The 26306-nt window shown below is 56.2% G+C and overlaps 2 protein-coding genes across 4 annotated transcripts in view; both read left to right on the top strand.

The window, feature by feature from the left end:
• The window catches only part of TMEM108 (transmembrane protein 108), a 140806-nt gene extending 128455 nt beyond the window's left edge, over nucleotides 1-12351 (top strand). The window contains exons 3-4 of the mRNA XM_037061272.1: nucleotides 6568-6722; nucleotides 11199-12351. Coding sequence (XP_036917167.1) covers nucleotides 6568-6722; nucleotides 11199-11321 — 278 coding nt within the window. The 3' untranslated portion in view covers nucleotides 11322-12351. The remainder of the gene's footprint in view (nucleotides 1-6567; nucleotides 6723-11198) is intronic.
• A 3388-nt stretch (nucleotides 12352-15739) lies between these two features.
• BFSP2 (beaded filament structural protein 2) overlaps nucleotides 15740-26306 on the top strand; it is a 67110-nt gene continuing 56543 nt past the window's right edge. For all 3 annotated transcript variants that reach the window (XM_037061271.1, XM_037061270.1, XM_037061269.1), the window contains exon 1: nucleotides 15740-16365. In XM_037061271.1, coding sequence (XP_036917166.1) covers nucleotides 15883-16365 — 483 coding nt within the window. In that variant the 5' untranslated portion in view covers nucleotides 15740-15882. The remainder of the gene's footprint in view (nucleotides 16366-26306) is intronic.

The following is a 26306-nucleotide window of genomic DNA, read 5'->3' as shown; positions in this document are numbered from 1 at the left end:
AAACAAGTAAATACACTGTGCAAGGAACACACCTTAAAGGTAGGGAGTAAGTCACCAGGTAAAGTGACTCGCCGGGGGCCCCTGTCATGGAAGCATCGGCCCGGATCTGGTGGTAGAATGTCTGATTGAGCACCGTTCCTCCTGAGTGCCCTTTGTGCGCCAGGCACTGTGCCAAGCGCCAGGGAATCAGAGGCTAAGATGTGTCTCCCCGATGCCCAGAGCCCTCTGCCCCCGGGGCTTCCTCTTTCCCTGGCCTCGACGGCACAGGGTAGATCTAGCCTTTGCCCCCTACAGGCCACACATGGGCTTTGCAATTCTAAAAACACCACTCCAGCCCTTCGCTGAGTATGAGTGTGAGATCAGGTCAGATCTTACTGCAAAGCCAGAAAACCCACCGGCTGCCCAGGCCATGCGTGATGACGTCAGCCAGGACCAAAGCAAGGACACGGCCTGGGCCTGCGTCTGGAGAAGACTCCTGGAAGTAGCGGCCTTCGTAAAGGACGATATAAACCGCTGGTCAAAGCAGACTCTTGCAGCCCCTGGGAATGCCCTTTGGCATCTGCCCCGCATTTCCACCCTCTCCAGGCCCCGAGGCTCCTGCCTCAGCCCTGGCTGCCTCCGCACACAGTTCCCTGTCCTCTGGGTGGCCCTGGCCTCTGTACAGCGGTCGTTAACCTTGTGAAGGCCCAGAGGAGAGGAACATTGAGACGATACTCGTCCGGCTGCAGAACGCTGTGCCCTTCCAAAGCTCGGAAGCCAGTACCCAGTCTGCCTGCAGAGCTCTGCCCCACTCTGGTCCTCGGGGGGGGGGGCGCAGACAGACCTCTTCCAGGTCTGAGGGCCCCAGTCACACCTTCTTGGCAATGACCTGTATCCGAAAGCTCACTCCGCAACCCTCAAAGAAGGGCCTCCTCGTTTGCCATTTTGCCAGATAGTTTGGCCAGTCCAGATGGTAGCAAAGTACACACATAGATTTTCTCGCATGCGGCTTTTCAGAGGGGCCCTGGCCCTGCTTTCCTCCATCCACCAGAAGCCAGACCTCAGATGGCCAGGACTGCGGCAGGCAGGGACTCGGGCAGAAGCAGAGGGTGGTCATGGCAAATGTCAGGCCTGCCCAGACAGGGATCATCTGTGCCACCTGCCCTCCAGGTCGTGAGCCCCGCCCAGCAGCCGGAGGGGAGAGGTGCCAGGACGGAGGAATGCTTTGTCTCTGGAGCCAGGCCCGGGACAGCCATACATACAGGGTTGCAGACGGCTGAGAAGCCAGATGGACTGGATCCAGGCCCCATTTGGCTGGGGCAGGGGGGCCATGTGGCTACTGAGCTGGTCTCTGCTGCCACCATCAGGACGCTCAGAGCCCAACGCCTCCCGCAGGAGGCAGGCCTGGCCCGAATTGCTGACCCTCCCTCCCCGGTGTCAGTGCCCTGGGCTCTCACCAGGCGGTCAGCTGGTCAGCTGTGGCTGTGCCAGGCTCCCAGGCCACACCCAGTCTTGAGAATGTCTTCTCCCAGCCTCCCTGGGAACACGGGGGCTTTATGGAAGGTGAGAACGGGAAGCCGGGCCAGTGTGCCTGTTTTTCGTCACCAGTCCACAAGGAGCCCGGCTGAAGCAGAGCGGCAGGCTTCCTCCCACGCGTGTGGCAAGCGTCACCGGCGTCAGTGCAGCATTCAGAGAGGTGCCGCATCCTGTGCACAGCGCGGCTCCCGGCTCTGTCAGCTGTTCTGTGAATGGCCGAGTCTCACAGGCCCAAGTGACTGTAACTGTGTAAGAAAACCTGGGCCAGAATTACTCTTGCAGTAAACAAAATAGAAGAGATTGGGACCAGAAGGATGTGTAAACCGAAGGATTGTCACCCTGGGGCTTATGAACCAGTTGAAGGAGGGACAGGAGCCACCGTAGGACAAGGCAGGCTGTCCAGGGTGGGCCACCTCCGCCACACCAGGGTCATTCTTGCCCAGACTCATGGCTCTTCCCTGTGCTTCCCAAACAGTGCTCCCTGGGGGGAGACCTTGGGCTTCTTCAGGCACGTTCCCGCAGGCCAGGGTGGGGAGTCAGAGAATAGGTCGCCAGACCCGGATCCCCCAGGCCCACGGCCTGGTGCCCAGCCTGGCCTCCTTCTGTATGGAGAGCCCCCACCCTGGACCTCCTCCCTCATTCTCCAAGGAGGGCCAGGATTGCCCACAGCCTGGCTCGCCCCTCGGTTTGGCAGTCCTGACCCGTCCTTCCCTTGAGGATCTCAGGTCTCTCATGAACAAAATGAGGGGGCCACCCGGGAAAATGTCAGGGCTCCCTGTTCCCGCTAACTTTTCCTCACTTTCAACCTGCGTGGGTCATCAGAGAGGAAGCCTGGTGCGACAGGAAGGCTTGGCTTGGGGACCAAACACACCTGGTTGTCATGCCTATGCTCTTGCTTGTAACCTGAGAGACTCGGCCAAGTTCCTTAACCATCGATCCAATGCCCTCTCACCTGTAAGAACAGGGCTGCTGTTCACTGGTTAGTTCAAGTTCTTTAGGAGGCAGACACCGAGACAGGTTAGACCTGTGGGAGGTTTACTGGGGAAACCCCTGTGATACAAGAAGGAAGGGCTGGAGAAGGCAGGGAGAGCCTCCGGCTGCAGTGCGGGCCTGACGCCTGAGAAAGCAGAGGGGGAGGGGAGCACTGGGCAGGAAGAGTGTTGGACTGCAGTGCAGCTTTAAGGAGGTTTCTGACGGGCCATCGGGGGTGTCCCCTGTCCTGCAGGAGCAGACCTGCACTGGTGGCCTTGGCGCAGACGCCGTGCTGGGTCCAGAGAGTGGCAGCCAGGGCTGTCCCTGAGCCATGCTTCCCATGGCAGGAGGTCTGAGCAAAGCACCTTCATGGCCGCAGCACCCACTCCAAAGCCCTGCTGGAACGCCAGAGATGATGCTGAGGAGAAGTCACTCAGTAAATGGCGGTGGTGGTGTAGCCATTGCTTTGTCCATCTTTCTGTTGGGAGTGTTCGCTGTGCGTGCTCCACGGGCCACGGAGAGGGTGCTTTCAGCGGGGGTTTGGAAAGGTTGAGTCCTCGGGGAGCCTGGAGGATTTCACTTCCATTTTGTGTCACACAGTGAGTTCGCCCCTGGAGTCATGACTCTCCCGGAAACGTCCCCACAGGCCCCAGGGCTCCATCTTCGAGTCAGTGGCCCTCCTCCTTCCTGCCTCCCATCTGACCGGTCATGGATGGGTCCCCATGGACATGCTGAGGAAGCAGAGAGAACTTGCTTAGTCCTCACTCCTGTTTTACAGCTTGAGGGAGCAGAGATCTCCTTGACCCCCAGTGGAGTCTTGGCGGCAGCGCCTTTGGAGAAACAGAGCAGGTGAAGCGCTTAACTAGATCAGAACGGGGGTGGCTCACACCTTGCGTTTGCCTAGAGCTGTGCAGATGACAAAGTGGCTCATGTGACTAAGGCACGTTCCCTCCAGTGTCCTGGACAATATGGGAGAGCAGCCGTGAGCCCAAGGGTCACAGACACTGGGATCAAGTTCCAGGAATTAGCTGGGTGAGTGGGATTGTTTTTGTTAACGTCCATGAGCCTCTTCTGTAGATGGGAAGAGTCAGAGTACCTGGCTCAGATGGTCCCTTTGTGGGCTAAATTAGCCTGTGAGACGCCAAGGTCGGCACGGGGAATATGTTAGAGACTCTGTAAGTCCAAGTGGTACTTTTCTTTCTTGGACAGAAGGTAGGGTCACTAAAATAAGGAAAGTTCTAAGCCACGGGTACAGCCTTGGCCTGGCGCCAGCCAACAGTCACGTGGCCTGGTTTTCCTTTCCAGGCCTCTCTTGTGGGGGATGCTAGGAGGAGAAGAAGACCCTCATTAGTAAGACCCTGTTGTGCATCAGCGTGCTAAGCATTTCAAGTTTGCTCCTAACTTTCCTCACACACCTGTGAAGTCCATAGTAATCAGTTTGATGAAGTGACTGTACCTAGTGTAACGCCTGGCAGATACAGAGGCAGACTTGAACCCAGGTCTTTTGGACTCCAAGCTCCTGCTCTTTCTATGGCCAGACCTGCTTTTACTGTGTCAGTGAAATGGCCCTGGAGAGGCACTGGGAACTTCCGGGAGAAATGCAGTCAGGACGACAGCACTAATAACACATGAGGGAGGAAGAGCTAGGAACAGAACTCCCTGTTCCAACCCTCAGGCCATCCCACAAGAGTGCCAACCCTCCCCACAGGACCCTGGCCCTGTGTCCTAAACAGACCCAGAACTGGGGGTCAGGGCAGAGCGGACTTGGAGGGAGCACAAGCCTGGGGGTGGGGGGCAGAGGGAGCGGGGACCCAGGCCCTGCCACCTGTGCCAGCCCGGGTTCCCAGCTGGTGGTTTTGTTGCATCTGAGCCGTTTACGGCTGCTGTTTCGCCAGCTCGAATGCCCCAGGATATTTCTGTACCACAGTCCCAGGCGCAGGGTGGAAAGGGAGTTATGTCGAAGAATAAAGACACCGAAAGTGGGGAGATGGGGCCTGGGGCCTTTTGCCAGCCTTGCCATTCACACCTGTGACCAGCGGTGAGTGAACCAGGTGCTCCGGACCACAGAGTCCTCATCTGCGGAGTGAGGAGGGGCCCCAACTTAGCAGCGTGTGGGGCTGGGCTCTGCTGCTGCCCCACCCCCACCCCCTGTACCAGTGAAGGAAGACTCCTCAGGAGGGGGACACTCACAAAATCTCAGAAGTCTATACCAGCCCGTCTAAAATTCCTCATAGCTCAGACATTCAGAAGTTTTCTTTATATGTCTAAAACTTTTTAAGGAGACCTGGGAGAACCGTGAGCAAATTAGAAGTCTTTTGATCAAAGCACATTGGATGAAATGGAAATTGCCAGGTCCCTTGACTTTGTCCGGAGGAGGCCGTCTCGGGCTCAGATGCCCACTGGGAAGAGAGCCGCAGAATCCCTCCTTCAGGGAGAGTCACTCCCACAGAGGCCTGGGGTGTGGGCCCCAAAACCTCGGCCTGTGTGGGGCCAGCTTTTGCAGCCACCCCACATCTGGCTCGCAGAGGCCCCTGGTGCTGGCCACACAGACTGCTGTGGACAGGGGTGGCCCTCTTCTGCCCCCTGGTGGCCATTGCCATCAGGATGCCAGCCTCTGTGGACAGCGCAGCTTGGGACCCTCTCCCTCCAGCACAGGTGGGTGGCACCTCCAGGGTGTTGGATGCTGCCCTGCCCACCCCTGGTCTGGCGTTTCAGCCACCTTACAAGCTCTGGTGGTGGCAGCTTGGACAGGAGACGCCCACGCTTCAGTTACTGGCTTCTCCCCAAGAGGGGTCCTGTCACCCTCATCACTGCATCACCTGATCCCCACTGCGTGAGCCCGGACAGGCCTTCCCTGTTGGCCCAGGTCACTCTGTCCACACCTGGTTCATCAGAAACATCCAAACATGTGCCTTCCTCCCCAGTGGGGCCCCTCTGGGCCATGCGGGTTGCTGCCTCGGCCTTCAGCACGCTGGTGCAAGGTGGAACAGTGGAGGGTCAACAGGACAGACTTTGGAGTCCAGATGATCTCGGAGTTCCCAGCCAAGCCGCTTCACCTCTCTGCACTCAGTTTTCCTGTCTGTAATATGGGGACCCCAATAGTGTTGAACTCATGGAGCTAAGTTGGGGATTAAATGAATTAATATTTATAAAGTGCTTGGAACCCTGCCCGGCACATACGCTATGTAACTGTCAGTGGCTTTTTTTTATGATGGTGATACTGATGATGATGTCAGAGCAGCTTTTGAATCAGGCCCAAGACCTCTGCCCAGGATTCTGCTCCGTGAGCCTCTGCCATCCAGGCCGAATGTGGGAACCAGGGCTCACTGGGCTCTGCCCCCCTTTCTGCCACTGACCGATCATCAGTCCAGCGGGGCCACTCAGCTCACGTGCCGTTCTCTGCAGCCAAGCTCCCATCCCACCAAACGAACACAGCCTTGCCTTGGAGCAGACGCCGGGAGTGGCGCCGCGCTGCCCACAGATCACTGAAACCAGGGGGGGGGGGGGCCTCTCGCCCCCAGCCCTGTGGACACAGCCCCTGAATGCCACTACTATGGCCTCATCCTCTACCTCACTCCTGCACACTCGCCCCACCCCCCAGCCTTGCCACCCCCATGCGGCACAAGACTAGCTCCTCCCTACTCTGAGCTCCAAGGTCACCTCCTCAGTGAGGCCTTTCATGATGGCTCACTCTCTCCCCTGGCTCACCTCCATTGTCCCTCCCACTTCACGCTGTTTTGTTTTCCCTGAACAGTATCACTAGCTGATCTACCTTCTTTATTCATTGTGTCTGTTAGGGATATATTGTTTGACGCCCCCCTGCACACCGCCCAGACACACACTAGAGGGGAAGCTTATGAAGGCAGGGCACGCTTGTCTGTCTTTCACCCCAGCACCTGACACAAGGCACTCAGCATAGATAGGAATCTGTTGGACAAACAAGCAAGCAAATGAGTGAAGGGGGTAAGTGGCTGATGTATGACATCACTGCTGCTCCTGGAGACGGGCATCTGTCTCTCGGGAATGCGAGCTCCGTGCTGGTCGCCTCCCTGCCCCCTCTAACCTGGGCTCTCTCCGCAGCCGTCTTGCTGACAGTGTGCTGCCTGAGGAGGAAGAAGAAGACGGCCAACCCGGAGAACAACCTGAGCTACTGGAACAACGCCATCACCATGGACTACTTCAACAAGCATGCGGTGGAGCTGCCCAGGGAGATCCAGTCCCTCGAAACCTCTGAGGTAACGGGCTCCGAACCAGGGGTGCCCCCCGAAGGGCTGGCCCCGCTGCCAGGGAAACCACGGGCTCCAAAGAGAGCAGAGGCCCATCTGCTCACCTCCCCCGACCAGCAGCGATGCACCCAGGAGGCTGCAGGCCCCGCCCAGCCTTCCTGAACCAGGATCTGAGTTTCAGCAAGACGCCCCGGGGGCTTTATACACATGTTCAAGTTTTGGAATCACTGTTCTTGGGACTTTGAGTTTCCAGGAACAAGTCGACAAATACCCGCTAAGGGCCCATTTTGTGGCAGGAACCCTGGGGACTGTGAGGATGAGAGTTTGCTCTCGGGGCCCCGGGCTCCAAGATGGGGTTGGGGTGTCATTCAGAACCAAAAGAAGCTAGGGAGATCCGTGGAGAGTTACAGAGAGCCATGGGAACCCAGAGGACAGTCTTCACAGCGGAGGTGCCAGGAAAAAATGAGTGGATCTCACACTCACACCCGAGGCAGCAGCCTGGGCGAAGGTGGGGATGTGTGTGAGGAGTGGCGGAAGGAAGCGTTCGCCTGGAACACCGGCTGCCCAGCGAGAGAGCTGGGCTTCGCGCCCAGGTCCCTTTGGCCTCAGGGTCTGTGCTCTGCACTCTTGCAGGGGAGGTGGGAGGGGGCCAGGGGAGGCAGGAGTGGTAGGTGGACGGGGCACAGCCTCAAACGGGAGCAGGATGGCGGTGTCTGCCGAAAGGCAGTTAGAGCTGAGAGGTGTTGTCCCGGGGATACACTGCCTTCCTCCCCAGCAGCTTCCTCCCCACAGCGGCCAGGCTGAGCTTTTATAAACATGTATGTGATCACGCCAGTCCCACGCTCAGAACCCGTCCGTAGCTTCTCGTTGCTCTGAAAGGGGAGGTTTCCACGGGGCCTGCCAGGCGCACCCGGCCTGGCTGCCCAGCCTCACTGCTCAGCCTCACTGCTCCGCCCTTCTCATTGCTAAGACGCCCCTGGGCCTCTCCGCAGCCCGTACAGCACCAAGTTACGTCCACCGGGGGCTGTGCATGAGCAGTTCCCTCTCCTGGCCCGTGTCCGAGCCTCCCTAGCACTCACTTCACTCATCTCCTGCCTGTGATTCAGGCCTGGTCTGAGCATCACCTCCTCCGGGAGGCCTGCCCTGACTTGCCAGGCTGGGCTTGGCTCCCCTGTGGTGTGGCCCCAGCTCCGTATGCTTTTCCATCACGGCAGGTGGCAGGGTTGTGACCGTATCTCTCTCCCGCACTGGGACAGCCGGTCGCCTCCACACTGCTAAGCCCGGGGTCACTTCTGAGCTTCCTCGTAGCTGAACTGCCAGCAGCATCAGTATGGTCGCTTCCTCCTCAAGATGACTCCCCGCTTCCCCCCAGGCCCACCCTGTCCTGGCTCTCCACCACCTCCCGGCAGCTGCCCCCTGTTCTGCAGCACAAGATGCTTGTCCAGTCCCCTTCCACAGCTTCTCTTTCTACTTTGTTTCATGACTTAAATGCCATCTCTGCCCTCTGGGCCACCGGTTCCTGTCTCTGGCCTCAACATGCCTCCCCACCCCCAGCCAAACTCCAGACTCACAAACCCAGCTCCTGCGCCCCTCCAATGGGCACCTCAAAGTCACCGCACCCAATACTGAACTCTTGGCTTCCCCGCCCCACCTAAACGCCTGGCCTCCCATGCCCACATCCAGTCCGTCAGCATCAGTGCAAGCCATTCCTCCTCCCCTCGCACTTGGTCACCCCTCGCCCAGGCTGCCCATCATCCTCCTAACCCCAGGCTACGGCAGCAGCTGCTGAGCATGGACGCCTCACTGCTGTCTCACCTCTGCAGCCTGTGCCCCGCACAGTAGCCGGGTGATCTCTGCAAGGCAGGCCCCTGTGTCAGCTGTGGCACCCAGCCCCCGAATGGCACCTCCATGGGTGGGCCTCTGCCTGCCTCCGTGAGTCCCTCCTGCCAGACTTCCCATACCCAAGCCATACCAACCTTTTTGCTCTTCTCCAAAGCTTACCCCACCTTGGAGCTTTGCTCTTGCACCGATCTGAATTGCTCTGACCTGAAATGCTCTACTCCAGGCTGCCTCCTCCCCTCACTTCCTGCAATTCTCTCATTCCAATGTCACCTCCTCAGGGAGGCCTTCCCTGACTACTCTACACAGATTAGAAGCCCATGCTCCACCACCGTGGTTCTCCACTCCCTTCCCTGCCTGATCTTCCTTCAGGGCACTCCTCACCGCCTGCCACTGCATCATTCTCTCTGTGGCTGGTTTGTCATCTGTCTCCCCTGCCACAATATAAGCTGCCTGAGGCAGGGGCCTGGTCTGTTCCACCCCAGGCTCTATCGCCAGCCCCCAGAGCATGACCCAGTACTGGTGCTCAGTACAAGTTTGTCATGTGAACAAAAACAAACCACAGGTCTTGCTCACGCTTTACCCACCCTTCCCCCAGCCCAAAGTGGATGCTCAATAAAAAATTTCAACTGAAGGACAGACAGAGGGATAGGCTCTGTGAAGGCATATACTTGCGCATGGCCGGTGCACACTTTCTGTAGCAAAGGCATAACTGAGAACTGTTGTAGTAAGTGAAGATGGGGAACTAGGCAGAGGGGCTGGCCCTGCCCTGGGTGTGGGCTGCAAACCCCTGAACTCTAAATTTCTCACGTTCTCTTTGCAAAATCAATAGATTAAAACCAAAGCCAGAGAACAGCACTTGTAAGCGCCCTGCAGAAAGGGCCAGGTGGGCTCTCACTCAGGGACAAAGCCTGAGGCTCTGGTAGAGACCAGCCACGAGTTCAGGGTCAGAGTTAGAGCTCGAAGCCCAGCTTGGCCTCCGAGTGGATTCGATCCGCTTCCCTCTCAGCAGGGCTACTCCCCAAATCTGCTTTATTTAGAGGGATGCCACAGTTTCTCCAACTCTCCTGGCACACGTACGCACCACAGACCACCGCCAGAGTGACCACAGCCACAGGGCACAGTCCGCTGCCATCTGCAGCCTCAGGACGTGCACTCACCACCTGCCGTTTGGCCGCCAGCCTCGGAGGCCGCCAGGCACTGTGTCTGAGCAGGTTCTCGGGCACCAGCTCCCCTTCCGGGTGGGCGGGAGCAGCAGACGCAAGTCTGGGCTGTGTGGGCAAAACCATGATGCCCAAAAGGCTCCCAGAAACGTTTCCATGCTTCCTTTCCCTCTTCCTTCCCGTCTCTTTCTTACCTGAGGTGTCTCCTAAATAACTTTCTCTGTTTCTCCCACTGAGCAGTCCCCACGTGGTTCCCCAGGTGAACACCTGCTGTGTGAGAAATTAAAATGACAAGGCAGATCCCAGTCTCCCAAGTCCCCCCACAGCTCAACCCAAAAGCCCTGTGGAGAAGCATTCCTGTCCCCTCCGACATGCCACCCTGCGTCCACCCCTCGGATGGACACTCAGCTGATTCCAAACATTAAGGGAAATCCTTGCCTTCAGAGAAGACATTTACCAACAGATAGCCTTTCTTCCTTTGTCTCTTTCTTCTCCATAAAGCAGTACATACGGCTCAAAAATTGTATATGTCTCACTTAAAAACGAACTTGGGAAGACTTATTGTGGCTTCTTAAAGAGAAGACATCTAAGCAAGTCTGTCCTCAACCCGTCACACTCGGGCCTGAGTCTGAGGACAGCTGCGCAGACGCCCTGGGCTCTGGATTGCCCATTTCTGGGCTTGTCCCCACTGGGGCTGTGCCGACAGACTGAGTGTTTCACTTTCCCCCTGCTGCGCTGTCTCAGAGATTCAGAGCTGTTCACCTCCATCCCATCGGGTGCTGCCGGAAATGGGGCAGGGATTCTGACCAGGCTCTGGGAGGATTCGTGGGGGAGGAATTAGCCCTGGGAGGCTCCGACCCGTGGGTGGCAGGAGAGGAAAGAGGGGGGCACGCGTCTGGTGTGCCAGGGAGGAGAAGCAGCAAGATCTCCCAGAGGCCTGTGACGAGGTGGGAAGGAGATTCTGGGGCCCTGAGTGGACCATGGTTGGCCTATCACAGCAGTGTGCCACGCAGTCTGCGGGTCAGGCATGGCAAGTCCTCGGACTCTGACCGGGAGACCACTACCATCTCCGCACACCGGAGGTGGGGTGATTTGGGGGGCGGGGACTCTGTTTTGGAAGCTGCTATAAAAACCTGAAAGAGCACCCCAGCATTGGCAGTGAAAGGATGAAAAATGTTTACATCGAAATCCCAGGTGTAAACAATTAAAAACGGCCACCTCGTGCCCTGGCTGGGTGGTGTGGTTGGTTGGGGCATCTTCCTGTGCACAGAAGGTTTCAGGTTTCATCCCCAATAGGGACAGGTAAAATCAGAAGGCATCTGATTTATGTTTCTCTCCCTCATCGATGTTTCCCTCTCTCTTTCTCCCTTCCTCTCTCTAAAATCAATAAATATATCCTTGGAGGATTTTGTTTTAATTATTTAAAAAATGGCCACCTCAGGAACCCAGGCAGCTCACACCATCTCCTCCCTTGTCTCCCCAGGACCAGCTCTCGGAGCCCCGCTCCCCGGCCAACGGCGACTACAGGGACACGGGCATGGTCCTCGTCAACCCCTTCTGCCAGGAGACCCTGTTTGTGGGGAGCGACCAGGTGTCCGAGATCTGATGGCAGCAGCCCTCGCTTTGCGTCCCCTACCTTTTGTCTCTGGATTATAAACATACAAATATATATTATGAATATAATCTTTGTGTAACCCTGACTCAATGAGAAACACGTCAGCTTTTTTTCCCCCTAGGAATTGTCAACATCTTTTTTATAAGTGTGGTTTAAAAAAAGAAAAACACTTTACAGAACGGTCCGTGGCTTTATAAAATAAAGGTGTTTCTAAGCAAAGCAGTTGCATTGGTTGCTTCTCTTAATAACAGTCCTTGAGCACTTGGGGGTCCTGGCAGCCCCCAGCAGGTGAGGGGATGTCACATGCACGGCCCTTGAGTGATTCTTGAAGCTCAGGTTCCTCTTGATGTCGTGTGACCCCTGCCCCCACTCCTCACGCACACCGGTGAAGGGCCACCAGGGGCAGGAGGACGGCAGATCTCCACACTAAAGCAGGAAAGGGGGCGTGTCCCCCCCAGCGAGGAGCCCCCTGGGGCCTCACACCGGCACCATGACTGTCGAAGGTGATTCCGTCCAGGCAGCCGGGCAGGACCAGCAGCCCTCTGGGATCCATGAAGGTCATCGAGCGTCCTGAGGCCACGTCCCCTAAAGTCACGTGGCAGGGACCTTGGCTGTGCCGACCACGGGACTGCCCTCCCCTGGTAAAGGCTCTGCCGCAAGCCCACGCCGTGCCCTCTGCACCGCCCGCGTCTGCGTTCAACACCCGTGCCTTCCCCCGAGAGGGTCTCGATGCGGCCCCGCCACAAGCTTGAGGACGCTCGCCCTCCTCAAGGACCACGTGCTCACGGGGGTTCAGCTTCGCTTCCTCAAAAAGCCATCGACTGTGTCCCCGAGGAACGTGTCGTGTAAGAGGTGTGGAGCTGCCGTTTGCTAAACCGTCCTCTTGCAATCCCGTAGAAACGGGATTGCCCAAGCGGTCACTCGGGAGAAGACTCGAGATGTCCTTTCCAGCACTGCGGACCCGCGTGGGGGTCAGCAGATGGACTCGCCACCCAGCTCTCATTCCCGGTGCCCCTGCATGGCTCCCCCTGTCGGTGGGCGGCCTCCCCCGCGCGCCACCCAGGCTGCGACCCGCTGGGCTAGCAGGGGTGAGACCCTCAGAGACGAGAGGGGCCCCCAGAGATGGCTGCTCCCCCATTTGCTCCCCCATAGGTAGTGGCCGGGACAGAAGATACTGCTTTAACACGTCCTTTCTCTGAAATAAAAATAGTTTGATAGTATATATTTTGAATATAGATGTTCTTATAGTCAAACTGGGAATTGAACTTGAATGTTGATACATATGTTTGTGTTGTTGCTGTGGTCTTTTTACCATAACTTCTTTCTTCCCACATTTTCCTTAAAAAAAAAAAAAAAACAATGGCCTTCCGAAACGTGTGTTCTCAGTGTTGTACGAACGTTCGTAACAGGAGTTCGCTGGTTGTCTCTCTCCAAACTCTGCCGACCACAAAGAGGCAGGTTCCGTGTTGCTCTGAGATTCGCTTTCCAGTGTGCCGCTGTCTGACTTTTCATCATAGTCCTTCTGTTAGCCGTGGCATTTACCATGTCAACGTGTGTGTGTGTGTATACGGGAAGAAATCTGTTTGTAAACTAAAAGTTATGTATAACATATGTAACAAAGGTACATATGTTATATATACATACGTGGATGTATGACTTATTTTTCCTTATTGACAGAATTCAGCTACCATGTATATATAAATAAACTTATTTTATTAGCCAGAAGATGAAGTTGCTAAGCCATTTTGCATTCTTTTCATGGTGAAAATAACTTTCAAGTCTTCCTTCAGTGCCAACACCACCTAACAGGCTCCTGTATTTTTAATCTACTTTGATGGTACAGGATATCTTATGGGAATCAACCAGCTAAGAGGATTAGCAATTTACTATTTGATAAAACAAATCCTTTAAAACGTGTTAGTGATTTCTCCAAAAGAGAATCATCCCTCTTCAGGTCTTTTGACTCCCTGGGGTCCAACCCCCCATCCCAGAACGCAGGGCTTCGCTGTGAATAGCAGAGGGCCGGAGAAATCTGAGGTTAACCTGGCCGTGAGAGTTACCATTCTAGAGAGCGTGATAGTACCCACACAGCCTTTGCAGACAGCTCAGTAGCTTGAAGCCTTCACTTAGCCTTGAATGGTAGGCACATCCTGGGATTTGCAAGAAGGCAGCTCACCGGGACCCAGACAGCATCTCCTGTCTTAGCGTGTTGTGGTAACACAGGCCCACGGGCACCGTGGGCCCTGCAGGCCACCCCGGAGGAGGCGTTCCCAGCCAGAATGCTCCGTCTGAGTAAAAGAGGGACACCACCAGCCTTTACTCGATCGAGTTGGTTTCTTAATCTGTGTAATCTTGGCCACATTGCTTCACCTCTCTGGACATTACTTTCCACGCGCTGGCCTGGCTCTAACTCTCTAGCGGCCTTGGGCAAATTCAGGTTCCACACATGCTGGGCCCTTATTACACTCTAGCTGTTCCCTATACACCAGTTTGCCCATGTGCCAGAGAATTAATAGGACAGGGAGAGACAGTTTCCCGGTAAGCTCTGTAAAAGTGCCCCATGTGAGGACTCGATGACACTCCCTGGGTTTTGATCCCTGTCCTTAGGATCCACTGAACCTTACTGGTGGTCAGTCATATGACCACCATGGATATTTACACAGTGCGTGTCATCTCAAGAAGACAAAGTAGAAGGGGAAAAAGAGTCATGGTGTCCTAATCAGCAAGGAAGAGCACACAGAGCATTCCAGGGGGCAGCCAGGGTTTTAAACTCTGCCCGTGTGGCCTGGGGTAGATGCCTGCTCTCGGCGGTGGGAGATGGGGTAAGTCACTGGGTTAGGGGTCAGAGAGGCCTTCTCATCCCAGCTCGGCTGCTTTCTGAACAGGGGACCCGGGGAAAGTCACTGCAGCTGGCTGGGTCCTCATCACATTGGGGACAATAACCAATCACAGGACACGCGATGGTATTCTGGTGCTGTACCATGAGCAGCCAAATGGCAGGGCCTGTCAGCCTCCCACCTGCATCCTGAGGTCGCACCGAGAACTCAGTGCAACACGGTGCGGAAACCGTGCCCGGCACTGGGGAGGGTTCGGCACACACTAAAGTCGATGCCCTGTCCCTACTCTCCCTGGAGGGGTGTCCCCACATCGCAGGATCTGGAATAAATATCTGGCCTCCAGGTTTGGTTGCTTGGTTTCTACAGGGGAAACCTGGATGGCAGTGGCTTTTAGGTCCATTTTGTCCCCTTGGGGCTGGAAGGTCCTTTCCGAGCCTGAAGCCATGCCAGCAAGCTTTAGTGGATCCTGAGGACAGGGATCAAAACCCAGGAAGTGTCATCGAGTCACCCAGATGTCACCCAGAATGCCCCTCACTTGGGGCATCCTTACAGAGCTTACCAGGAAACTGTCTCTCCCTGTTCTATTAATTCTCTGGCACTCGGGCAAACTGGTGTATAGGGAACAGCTAGAGTGTAATAAGGGCCCAGCACGTGTGGAACCTGAATTTGCCCAAGGCCGCTAGAGAGTTAGAGCCAGGCCAGCGCGTGGAAAGTAATGTCCAGAGAGGTGAAGCAATGTGGCCAAAATCACACAGCTGATGGCAGTTTTCTTGGGGGGAAAGGTGCTGGGGAGGGACCTGAGGCTGTTGCCAGGACTGAGGGGGCACGAAGAAAGCAACAAGCTTGGTTTGCCTCTTGAGACCCTGGGACTGCCTCCTGCCGTGGTTGATTTACATCTGTTTCCATCCTGTTACCTGTCGGAACATGCGGGCACATCCACACCTTCACACACATGGCACCTGTAAGGATGTAGGGAACCCTCAAATGGGCCCTGGGAACATCTAGATTGATTGAGTCCTGGCTCGGCCACTCTCTGCACTTGGGATGTGAGCCTCAGTTTACCCTTGGAATCAGGACTGCTGCAGTGAATTGTGGAGGAAAGGCTGCCTCGGATTTGGNACTGCCTCCTGCCATGGTTGATTTATATCTGTTTCCATCCTGTTACCTGTCGGAACATGCGGGCACATCCACACCTTCACACACATGGCACCTGTAAGGATGTAGGAAACCCTCAAATGGGCCCTGGGAACATCTAGATTGATTGAGTCCTGGCTCGGCCACTCTCTGCACTTGGGATGTGAGCCTCAGTTTACCCTTGGAATCAGGACTGCTGCAGTGAATTGTGGAGGAAAGGCTGCCTCGGATTTGGCAGCCTTGAGGAAGTGGGGCTGCTGAACGTCAGCCATGCCCTTTCCCAGGTGGTAAAGTGCACAACCCCCCCCCACCACCACCACCAGCAGAAAGATCTGGGAGTTCGGGCACGTGACCCCGCAGAGAATGCACGAGTGCCTCTCCCCACGCAGCCCTGGACGGGGCCCAGTTCTCTCTCGGCTCAGTGAATGATGGAAGCTCATGGAAAACAGCAGACAAAGCGGCCCTGGGTACAGGGGAGCTTCCAGAGAGGCCCATGACCCGGCCACAGGGACGCTGGGGCTGGAAACCAAGAGCCACCGGACTCTGTAAAAGCACCAGGCTCAGCACAGGCAGAAGCAGCGATGAGCTCAAGGCGGGTGGTGGTGGATGTGCCCACCAGCACCAGCATGTCCCTCCAGAGGCACAGGACGTCCTTCAGGGGAACTCGGTCGTTGTCCTCCCTGGATAGCCCCCAGGCCTCCAGGACCAGTGCCATAGGTGGCGTTGTCCGAGCCCCCAGGGTCTATGTAGGAATGGCACCCAGTGGGCACACAGGTGGCCTGGTTGCCCGGGTGACCCGCCGAGCCATGGGCATCAGCAGCGTCTTTCTGCAGGGGCTGCAGAGTTCAGGCCTGGCCGTGGCACCCGCTCCGAGCCTGGAGAGGGACCTCGGTGCCATCGAGGACCTGGGGGACTGCCTGGTGGAGTACATGGCCAAGGTGCACGCCCTTGAGCAAGCCATCCAGGACCTGGAGGCACAGCTGAGGATGCACCTGGAGAGCAAGGCCGGGAGCTGTGAGAAGTGGGGAGCCCTCAGGGCCTCCTGGGCCAGCAGCTGCCAGCAGGTGAGTACCCAGGCTGAGCCCAAGGGCTCTGCAAAGGGGGGGGGGTGCTGATAGCTGCCTGTTGCACAAGTCTGGGAGGTCATTATCAGAGAGCACACGGGCTGAGGTGGGGGCGGGGGGTAAGTGGTCTGAGGCCAGAGAAACTGACTATAACCCCTGCTACATACACAAATGACAGTAATAACAGCAGTGACAACTGCCATTGACCGAGGTGTCCTAGGGGACACCACACGAATCCCTCGACACAGTCTCCTCTAGTGTTTAGAGTGTGCTGCGTGGCCTGCCTCTGTGACCTTCATGTCAGGAAAGGGTATTCACAGCCACCCTCAAATGGAGTGACATTGAATGGATGTAATGCTAAAAACAAGGGACAAGTGACAGTGGTCCTGTATCCATCTGTCCTCACAGATGGATACTGTCCAACAGAAACACAAGCCATATAGATAATGTCCAAGTTTCTATTGCCCACAGTAAGAAAAAGAAGTAAAAAGAAACAGGTGATGTTAATACTACATTATATCTTATTTAACTCAACATATTTGAAGTGTGACTCCAACATGTAATCAATATAAACAGTAGTAATGAGATAATTTACCTCCCAACAGAACTTTTTGCAATGATGGAAATGTCCTGTGTCCACACTGCCCGTCCTGGCCGCCATCAGCCACAAGCGGCTACTGAGCACTTGAAATGTGGCTAGTGAGAATGAGGCACTGAACTTGGGGATTTCATTTGGTTTTTGTTACCTTAAATGGCCACATGTGGCTAGCGGCTGTCTTACTGGCCAGGGCAGGACGCAGAGGCTTCCCCTCTCTCTCGCTTGGTCAGGACCCCCTCTCAGGGAGGTTTCTGCAGAGCCCCCAGCCCGTCCATCACGTCGGGCCTGCCCCTGGAGGCTCTGGCACTGGGGCTCCAGCCAGCAGGGCACAGCTCATCTGTCTCTGTGCGGGTGGCTGCCTTCTCTTCTCCCCTCACCAAACATGCCGGCCTTGGGGTCCCTCAAAGCTAAAGCCGCCTCCCACACAGCCAGGACCTGCTATCTTAGACCCCCTCAGCCAGGCCCAGCACACAGCCCCCCAAGGCAAGGTCGCAAACCTTCATGTGTGTGGCTGGACAACGCTGCACAGACACTCAGGGGCTCCCCCTTCCCCCTCTGCCCCCCATCCCTCTCATCCCAGCACGCTGCCACCTCACTGTCAGTCAGTGCCCAGCTGGCAGCGCAGGACATGCCACGCTGTCCTCCCTGCTCTGCCCTGGAGCTGCAGTTCGGCTCGCATCCAGCTGGGCGGAGGGAGAACAGCCTGGGCCTTAAGGCCGCCAAGCCCAAGGCAGCCGCCCCTCCACCACTGACTGCGGCAGCCCTGATTCCAAATGCGCGCCCTGTGAACCACCCGCACATCCCCGCCCAGGCCACATTTCAGCACCCACAGGACAATTTCTTGCATTCTGGTGCACACAGACTTCTCATGGGAAGTCAGGCAACCCAGTTCCCAGGTCGAACAGCATGGCCACGGAACTCAGCAGATGCTGCCTCGGTCTGGCTCTAACAGGCCACAGGGGCCTGGGCAGCTCGCTCAGCCTCTCTGGGCCTCGGTTCCTCTCCTGTAAAACGGGTATAATAATACCATGGATAGTCCAGCAAATCTGTGGGTCAGTAAGTTACATGGTTCCTGCCTTCAGGTGGACACCATCCAGGGAGGGCAGTGTGGCCCCAGCATGTCAGGGGACAAGGCTGGGTGCCAACTCCTTCACCCCGACACAGGTCACCAGAGTCCCACATGAAGGCCATTTCCTCTTAAGTGGCTATAACTGACATCCTAGGGATAAATCCAGAGTTCTCTCTTCTTTTTTGTTTAAACAAGGACTTGAAGGTACCGTTAAACCAGTAAAATGGAGTTATTTCTGTGTCACACAGCATAGCCTTCCAGCCATATTAATATCTGTTCCATGACAACAAAAGAAAACACTACACATTTGAGAAATAACACATGATTTTCTTTTATTGCTATCGCAAAATTGACCGGCGCTGCCCGCCCCTCTCTGGGCCCTGACACGTGGCTGGGAGACGGCTTTGCTGGACCCTGCCCTCTCTGCCCATGCCCCACCCAGTCACCACGGTGACCTCTTGGATACGTGGGATTTGACTACACTGTGTTGCTGCCCCAAACCCTTCTGGGCTGGCTGTCAGTGACTGGACACCACGATCCATGGCCCGGGGCTCAGTCCACCAGGCCCTTCTGGAGCCAGCCCTCTGTCGGGGCCACACCAGCACCCCCTGCTGCTGCTCTGCGATACTTCCCTGCTCCTTCTGTGACTTCATGGCAGCCTGCACCCACATCCACTGCGCAGCTACCCTGTTGTCCTGTGGTCATTTGCATGTCCACCCTTCACACGCTAAGCCCACTCAGGCAAGGACAGATTGTCCCACACAGGGAGGGGACTGAAAAGACACAAACTGGGAGTCAGGTGAACTGACGTTTGGGTGTTGGCTCTGCCACCCATAGCTGGGTGGCTTTAGGTCAGGTACTTAACTTCTCTGTTCCCTCGGCTGTGATTTGGGGATCAGAATCACTGTATCTATTTTGCAGAATGGGTAGGGGGTGGTCACTGAGTGCAGTGCGCCTGTAAAACCAGTGACTAAAAGCTTAGGAAGACCATGTCCTTCCCGGCATTACAGGCATCTAGAGCCATGTGCACGACGGATGCTCAGCCAGAAGCTGATCTCCCTTCCAATCCTGGTTCTGCCTCCAACTCGGACCAAGCACTCCCCTGCCCCATGTGCCCCTTTCCCCATCTTCAAAATGCAGGATCACCTCCCAGGGTCATTGTGAGCAGGAGACGAAGTAAAGTGCAGAAAGGGGCTTCAGGAACTGTGAGCTATTGTGCGCATGCAAACAGGCCTTCCAGAGTCAGAGCGCCAGTCCCCTGGGCTGGACCTCTGACCAAGGACTTGCTTGGGGCCACGCCCCACCTTCAGGGCCTCCACCCTAAGGGCGTCTTCCTCCCAGCAGCCACAGGGACCTAGCTCCCTCCTCAGCCCTGTCCATCCCCAGATGGAGGCTGCATTTCTGGCTCCTCAGAAACAATGCCCCTCCCCCGGGGCAGTGAGGCCCACTGCCTTCCTGGGACTTGTCATGGAGCCCTAGACCCCAGCCAGCCAGTCTCCCCGTGCGGCAGGGGTCAGGAAACCAGTCCTTGGGGTGGGGGGGACCTCTCCCTCGTCACTCACTGTGTACCTGTGAGAGCGTTGGGGTCAGGGTCAGCTTCACAGGCGTGTGACCACTACAGTCCCTTACAGCCCAGTGCTCAGAGGGCTGAACTTGGAGTTTAAGGCTCTGTAGTTGCCATCTTGAAATTCTTAATAACTGCATGTTTGAATTTGTGTTTTGTAAGTGAAGTCGATGGCACAATGAACTGTGTCTATGTGTCAGGGACTTGGAACCTCAGCTCAGACAGGCCCCACCTCCTGCTTCCATACCACAGGGATGACATCAGCAAAACCCAGACTGTGGGAAACTATAGGATTCCAAAGGCCCAATCTTTTCCACAAGGAACAATTACAAGGTGGGTCGTGTGGGGAGAGATGGAGTGGAGAAAACTATAAATGGAAAGAGACTAAGTCGACACACTGACCCTTTGACATGGACTTTATTTGAACCATTAGTCAAACAAACTGTTAAAAAAACAGACTAAACATGAGGAAAGATAAACTGTGCACTTGATGATATTGGGGAATTGTTATTCACTTTTAGGTGTGGTCATGGTTGTGAAGTTATGGGCTTTTGTAAAGTATCTTTACAACTTAGCAATACACACTGAAATAGCTGAAAGAGAACTGATACAGCGTGCAGGGTTTGTTCAGACTATTCCGAGGCACAGCGGCAATTGAGGGGTTTAGGTGCAACACAACAGGCCTTGGTTTACAGTCAGGGAAGCTGGCTGATGGGTGTACGGGAATCTACTGACCCAGTCCCTCCTTTTGTGTAAGTCTGAACTTTTCATAACAAAAAGGCAGATAGAATTTCTACCTCAGAGGGTTGGTCCATTATTTACACAGGATGAAATTATGTATGTAAATTTCTGGGTGCCTAATCAACGCCCAATTAAAGCCTGCGGAATAACCCCGGAGACACAGACATGAAACGAGTGGTACAGTAACAGTGTTTCTGTACAAGGGTACACGAGTTGCTCAACCCACATGTGCAGCAGGAGGTCAGGAAAGAAGTGAGAGGTCTTGCCTGGTCCTGGGCAAGGACAAGGAGGCGGAGGTGACAGGTGAGACACCAAGAGCCAGGAGAGGGCCCTCCTGCCCAGGGCCCAGCTGGGACAAAGGCCGGGAGCCCAGACAGGGCGTGACCCTCCGCGAGGTGGTCTGTGTGTGGGGCAGAGACGTCCCAGCTGGCTAAGAGAAATCTCACACTGGCCACTTGTTAACATTGGAGAGAGGGACTTGGTTCAGGCCACTGTGGTAACAGGGAGAGACTGAGTTCAGGACTCAGCTTGACTGCAGGGAGACAAAGGCTTTCGAAACACAGGGCTGGGCTAAAAAAAAATTCTGAAGGAGGCTAAGAGGGGGCGGTTTATGCCACTAGGCCGTCAGCTTTTGTTCACAGAGCTGATCCAGAGGAGAAACACTCTTCCCCTGTCCTTCTGAGGAGAGCCCAGGGAGCTGGACGCCCACCGCAGCCAGCGTCACGGCCTCCCCAGGGCTGGGTGACAGGGGGGCTTCGGCGCAGATGGCTGCGTCTCACGGCCCGGCTCCGGGTCCCTGAGGACACACTCTGGGGCACGGGAGACGCATCTGAAAGAGGCAGAGGGAGGCTGTACAATTCTGAGTTTCCCAGAGCAACCGTCTAAGGAAAGGGACGTCAGGGGCTCCCTGGCGGGTTCTGACTGGAGTAAGCAGTCAATTCTTCAGGCAGCTTGGACTTCCTCCAGCTGGCATCACACAGGGCCCGGCCACCTCGGGCCCTGGTCTGCGGCGGACAGAAGCCAGGCCAGAGCTCAGTCAGGTTCCCGCAGTGGGGGGCGGGGGGGGGGGGGGACTGGATGGCATCGTTTTGTAGTTCTCGCCACCGCACGCCCAGCAGCCCCAGGTCACTGCCTGTCCCCACTGCCTCTCTGCTATGAGAGTATGTCACAGCACCCCACAGGCGGCCACCAAACAGGTGGGCCTCGAGGCTGCACACAGGACAGGGCCAGGCGCTCGGGTTTCCAATCCCAACCGTGAAGCGAGGGACAGAGAGGCACATTAAAATCCCCGCTTCTGAAGCACCTCCGAAGTGACGTCCTGGGAACCAACTGCAGGGCTGAGAGAGCTGAACCGCGCGGCAGGACCCTCGGCTGCTGTAAGGGCAGAGCAGTGAAGCACCAGTGCGGACTTCAAAGTAAACCGCAGGCTGCGAACCCCCATCTGCGCTCTGCTACTACTTGCGTTGTTGCACTTGACTTATGCATTCATCGGTCGCTTCTCGGATGTGCCCTGACTGGGGATCAAATCCACAACCTTGGCTGTTGGGACGATGTTCCACCCAAGTGAGCCACGCGGCCAGAGCTGCCCCTTGCGTTGTTCTACCAAAGGCGGGAGGGCCGGCTGTCTGGACGCAAGGCCAGGGCGAGGCCTTGCTCCTGGTGCAAGGGCTGGGGGGCTGGGCCCCAGCGGCAGCAGGCTTACTCCGGGCTATGCGCTTTTTTTTTTTTTTTTGCACTGTTACGATGTTTTACCTGCCAACAAAAATGAAGTAATAAATAAAACTCCTGCCAGCAACTTGTTACGTGGGGGGAGGGGAAGCCGGGGGAGGCGGTCCAGCCAGGTCCGGGGTCGGGGGCGGGGGTGAAGCCCACGTCCTCACAGCAGAGCAGAGAACACTCACTCAGCGGCCTGTTCTTAAAATTTTTTTTGAATATTCATATAAAAGAGCAATAGCAAAGACCTTCCAATGGGCTACACTCTCCAGAATAACTAAGTTAAAACTCAATCCCGGCAGCTGGTGCGAGTGTCTGGACAAACTCGGAGGCTCTTTACGGGGGAAGTAGGGAAGGAATTGGCTGAACCAAGCGGAACGTCCGCCGGGGCCTCGCATTCCCCAGAGGGTTTGTGCCGACCCTCCGAAGTGGAGGGCGCAATTTAGGAGAATGAAACCTAGTTTCCCGTCCGTCTGGCTGGGGAAAAGCACTCGTTTATCTGGCTGCAGACGAGCTAGCAGCGCTGACTGTCACAAATGTATTATTCAGCAGAAACGAGAAGCGATTTCAGCTGCTATCAGCGGGTAATGAAAAGCCGTGCACAACGAAGGGGAAACTCCGTCCCCAAACTGACCTGCTGTTGAAAAACAGCTTGTAATTTGTAGTTATTTACTTCAAGGACCACTGAGTAATCACTGACATAAGTCCTAGGGGAAATACTACAATATGGAGAAAGAAAGAAAGTTGGAAAACACCCTCCTCCACCTTCAGGAGACTCAGGGCAAAGTTACCCAGGAGACAAAGTGCCTGATTTCTAACCTCCCACACTTGCCCCTTCCACTACCCGCTCCCCAGTCCCTCCTTCCGGCCGGGCTGCCCAGGCTTCCAGGCATCACCCAGGCCTTTACATGGGCGGCATCTTCCTCCTCGTCGTTCCCACCCCTCCCGGTAAGAACCCACTCCTCAGGGCTGCTCCCAGACGACTCTCAGAAGGAAGGTTGTTAACTTAAGGGACTCGGTGGGTTTAGCTGCGTAATGAAGGTGGAAACTGCTTTCTCGTCTGTCTTGGGTCCTGCGGAGGCCTAATGAGCCGAGAAAAGGAAGCTCCCAGGGCATCTCTGGAGCTCCCCGCCTGTCTCTCAGGAGCACCGCCTACAAAGCAAATTGCCCCTTCAGTGTTTCCAGACCCCCTGCAGGTGCCTAGCAGCACCTGGGGTTCCCAGGGGGGCATCTGCACCCCAAGGCGAATCCTGCCTGGCACTGACATCAGCGAGCAGCCCTGGGCAGGCTGCTGCGTTCCTGGGTGTGTTGCCCAGACCCCAGCCACCCCCTGGAGGGGCACGAGCGCCCTGGGGGCTCTATAGTTTCCCCTCCCCGCGTCCCCTAACAAAATCACATACTTGGGTAATAAGACTAAAGGGTCCACACTTTTCACTCGGACCTGCAGGCCTCAGGTGCTGAGTTTCCACAGGAAGTTCTACTCCCTGCCTCATCTGATCCTCTCAGCAATGGTCCCGTCGCCCAGGGGGCGGGTGCGCCCCCAGGATTAGGACGCGTCACAGACCGAGTGGCTCAGACGACAGGAATCTGTGTTCTCACCGTCCTGGAGGCCCGAGGTCTGAGATCAGGATGGCAGCAGGGTTGTTTCTGCTGTGGCCTCTCTTTCAGGTGTATAGACGGTCATATTCTCCCTGTGTCCTCAGGCCTCCTCCCCTTCTGACATGTGTCCACATCTCCTCTTCTTGCGAGGACACCCTTGTGGCATCGTCCCAACTGAACGGCCTCTTCAAAGACCCTAACTCCAAACACAGTCACACTCTGAGGCGCTGGGGGTTGGGACTTCACCACAGGAACTGGGGGGGGGGGGGGAGGGAGACACAGTTCAGCCCGAACACCCATTTTATAGACGAAGAAACCGAGGCCCACTGAGACACAGTTCCTCGCTGAGTCAGGGTCCCAGCCAGGACCAGTTCAGCGATGTGTCTGCCCCTGAAGGTTATTAAAAGCCAGCTCATAGTACGGCCAGTATCAGTCCTGTAATGAGCCCCAGGCCCCAGAGGGTAACTGGGTTTGCGTACTCTTCGAGGGCCCACAGATACAAGTCAGGAGTGCAGTCAGCCAAGGCCGTTCTCTGTGAGGAGTTGAAATTCTGCGTGTGCCTCCTTCGTCCCCTCTTCTCTGCCTCTTTTAATCTGGAGGAAACTGTCAGAAGCAGCGATTGATCCTCACCCAGGCTCGCGGATGCTGGAACTAATAACCACAACACAGGAGGCTGGGCGGCGGCGGCAGCACACTTGTCAGGCGCTCAGAGCTGGGACTTGAAAGTTTAATAGCTTTGCGGCCCTCTTGGGGGTTTCTGTTTTTCTTTCTCATTGATTTTAATGCCCAGAAAAATGTGCTGAGCAGCAAGCCCTGGAGGCAGGATGTCTTTATCTGAGCAGCATTTAGGGACCCCCCTGAGGTGCATCCCTCTACCCCAGGAGGTGGGCACCACATTGGTGGGAGGTGGCCTCCCCCTAAAACCCACAGTCCTTGCCAGAGACCTGTGTCCCCTGCAGGGTGACCTGACCACCTGCCACGACCACCTCACCTCATTCCACGGCTATTGGAAGAGCTGAGAGTTCCTGGTAGGAGGTGGGAGGGGTCCCCAACACCAACGGCCACAGGTCCTGGGTCTGTGGGTGAGGTGTGCGCCTGTCTGAGCCAGGTAGACCGTGGAGAGCACACTGATAGGCAGGTGGTGACTGCCGGCTTGCTCGTGCGCTGCAGGGGGGCAGAAACACACCCTGGGAACCTGGGACAGCTCAGGAAGAAGGAGTTGGGAGGGGCTGGTATGAGGTTTGGGCTTGTGCTGGGCAGTTTGGGAGAAAGAATGCTTCGTTCTGCATTTGATGCCATCAGGACTGGGGGCCGTGGGATGACTGGCCATCCCAGACTTCACCCTGGAGAGGGGAGGAACGGGGCAGGACAGAGCTGCCGGGAGTAGCCACCTGTCTCCTGTGCTGGCTGGAGGGGAGTGCCGATATTTGTAGTTGCAGAGGGTCCTCGCTCCTCTGTTCAGTGGGATCACAGTGTGGTCTTGTATCCGTCCCTTCCCACCAGGATCACGGAGTGACCCCACCCACTTACGCTGACAGTCCGGGAGCGTTCCTGTGCAGCCGAAGCACTGTGGCCTCCCTGCCAGCTGTCCGGCCCCTCGTGCTCAGCGGTGGGAGGCAGGACTGCGGGGGCAGAGCTGGCTGGGAGGGGTCTCTGGCCTCACGCACATCTGCACGGGACCACGAGGCCAGGGGCCGAGTGCAGTTTCTCAGGCTGTGTGTGGCTGGGGGAGGCCAGGCCCACTCTGTGCCTTGGAAATGCCGAGCAGGATGGATCTCTGGGCCCAGGCTCCTGCCTGTCTGGCCCTTCTCTCCCCTTGGATGTCTGTCTGGACAGGCCTGCCCCTGGGCTGCGAGGGAGACCGGGGTGGTGGCTCCCACGAGCCCACCTGCATCCTTCATCCACTCTATCCTGGATGAAGCCCAGGCCCAGCTTGATCCCGACTGGAAGGGAGGTCCCTGCCTGGTTACTGGCCCCTAAGAGGGAGTTTCCTTACCTCTAAGTTGAGCGAGAATGGTCCCTTTTGATCCCCCAGGATTGCTGTGAGGACTCTGAATGACAGTGTAGGTGACCTTGAAGGTCAGCTTCAGGCAGGCAGGAATCTAGGCTCTCTCCCTCCCTGCTCTTTCTCTCGCACCCTGCACAATGCCTGGCGCTCAGCAGACGCACGATAAATGTTGATTCAACCAACACACGGACGTGCCCAGCAAAATAATCAATACGAGAGAACACTAGTCTTTTCCTAGGGCTGCCGCAACAAAACACCCACACTGGGTAGCTTAACAAAACTGAAACTTATTCTCTCCCCCCTCTGGAGGCTGGAAGTCCAAGGTCAAGGTGTCAGCAGGGCTGATTGCTTCTGAGAGCTCTGAGGGAGAACCCATTTCGTGCCTCCCTCCCTCCTGCCTTCTGGTGGCGGCTGGCCATCCTTGTCATTCCTTGCCTTGTGGACACATCACATTACTCCACTCCCTGCCTTTGTTCTCCCTGTGTGTCTGTGTCCAAATGTCCCTCTTCAAAGGACACCTGTCACACTGGACTAGGGCCACCCCCCTGTGACTTCATTCTCACTGATTATATCTACAAAGGCACAGTTCCCGATAAGGGCAGGTTTATAGATGTTGGCTGGGAGGTTAGGACGTCAGCATATCTTTGGG

This window comes from Sturnira hondurensis, unplaced genomic scaffold, assembly GCF_014824575.4.
Source record: "Sturnira hondurensis isolate 20B ecotype Veracruz unplaced genomic scaffold, ASM1482457v3 Scaffold0013299, whole genome shotgun sequence".
In the NCBI taxonomy this organism is placed as follows: domain Eukaryota; kingdom Metazoa; phylum Chordata; class Mammalia; order Chiroptera; family Phyllostomidae; genus Sturnira; species Sturnira hondurensis.
The sequence above is the reverse complement of the archived record's forward strand: the minus strand, read 5'-3'. Positions and strand labels throughout refer to the sequence as shown.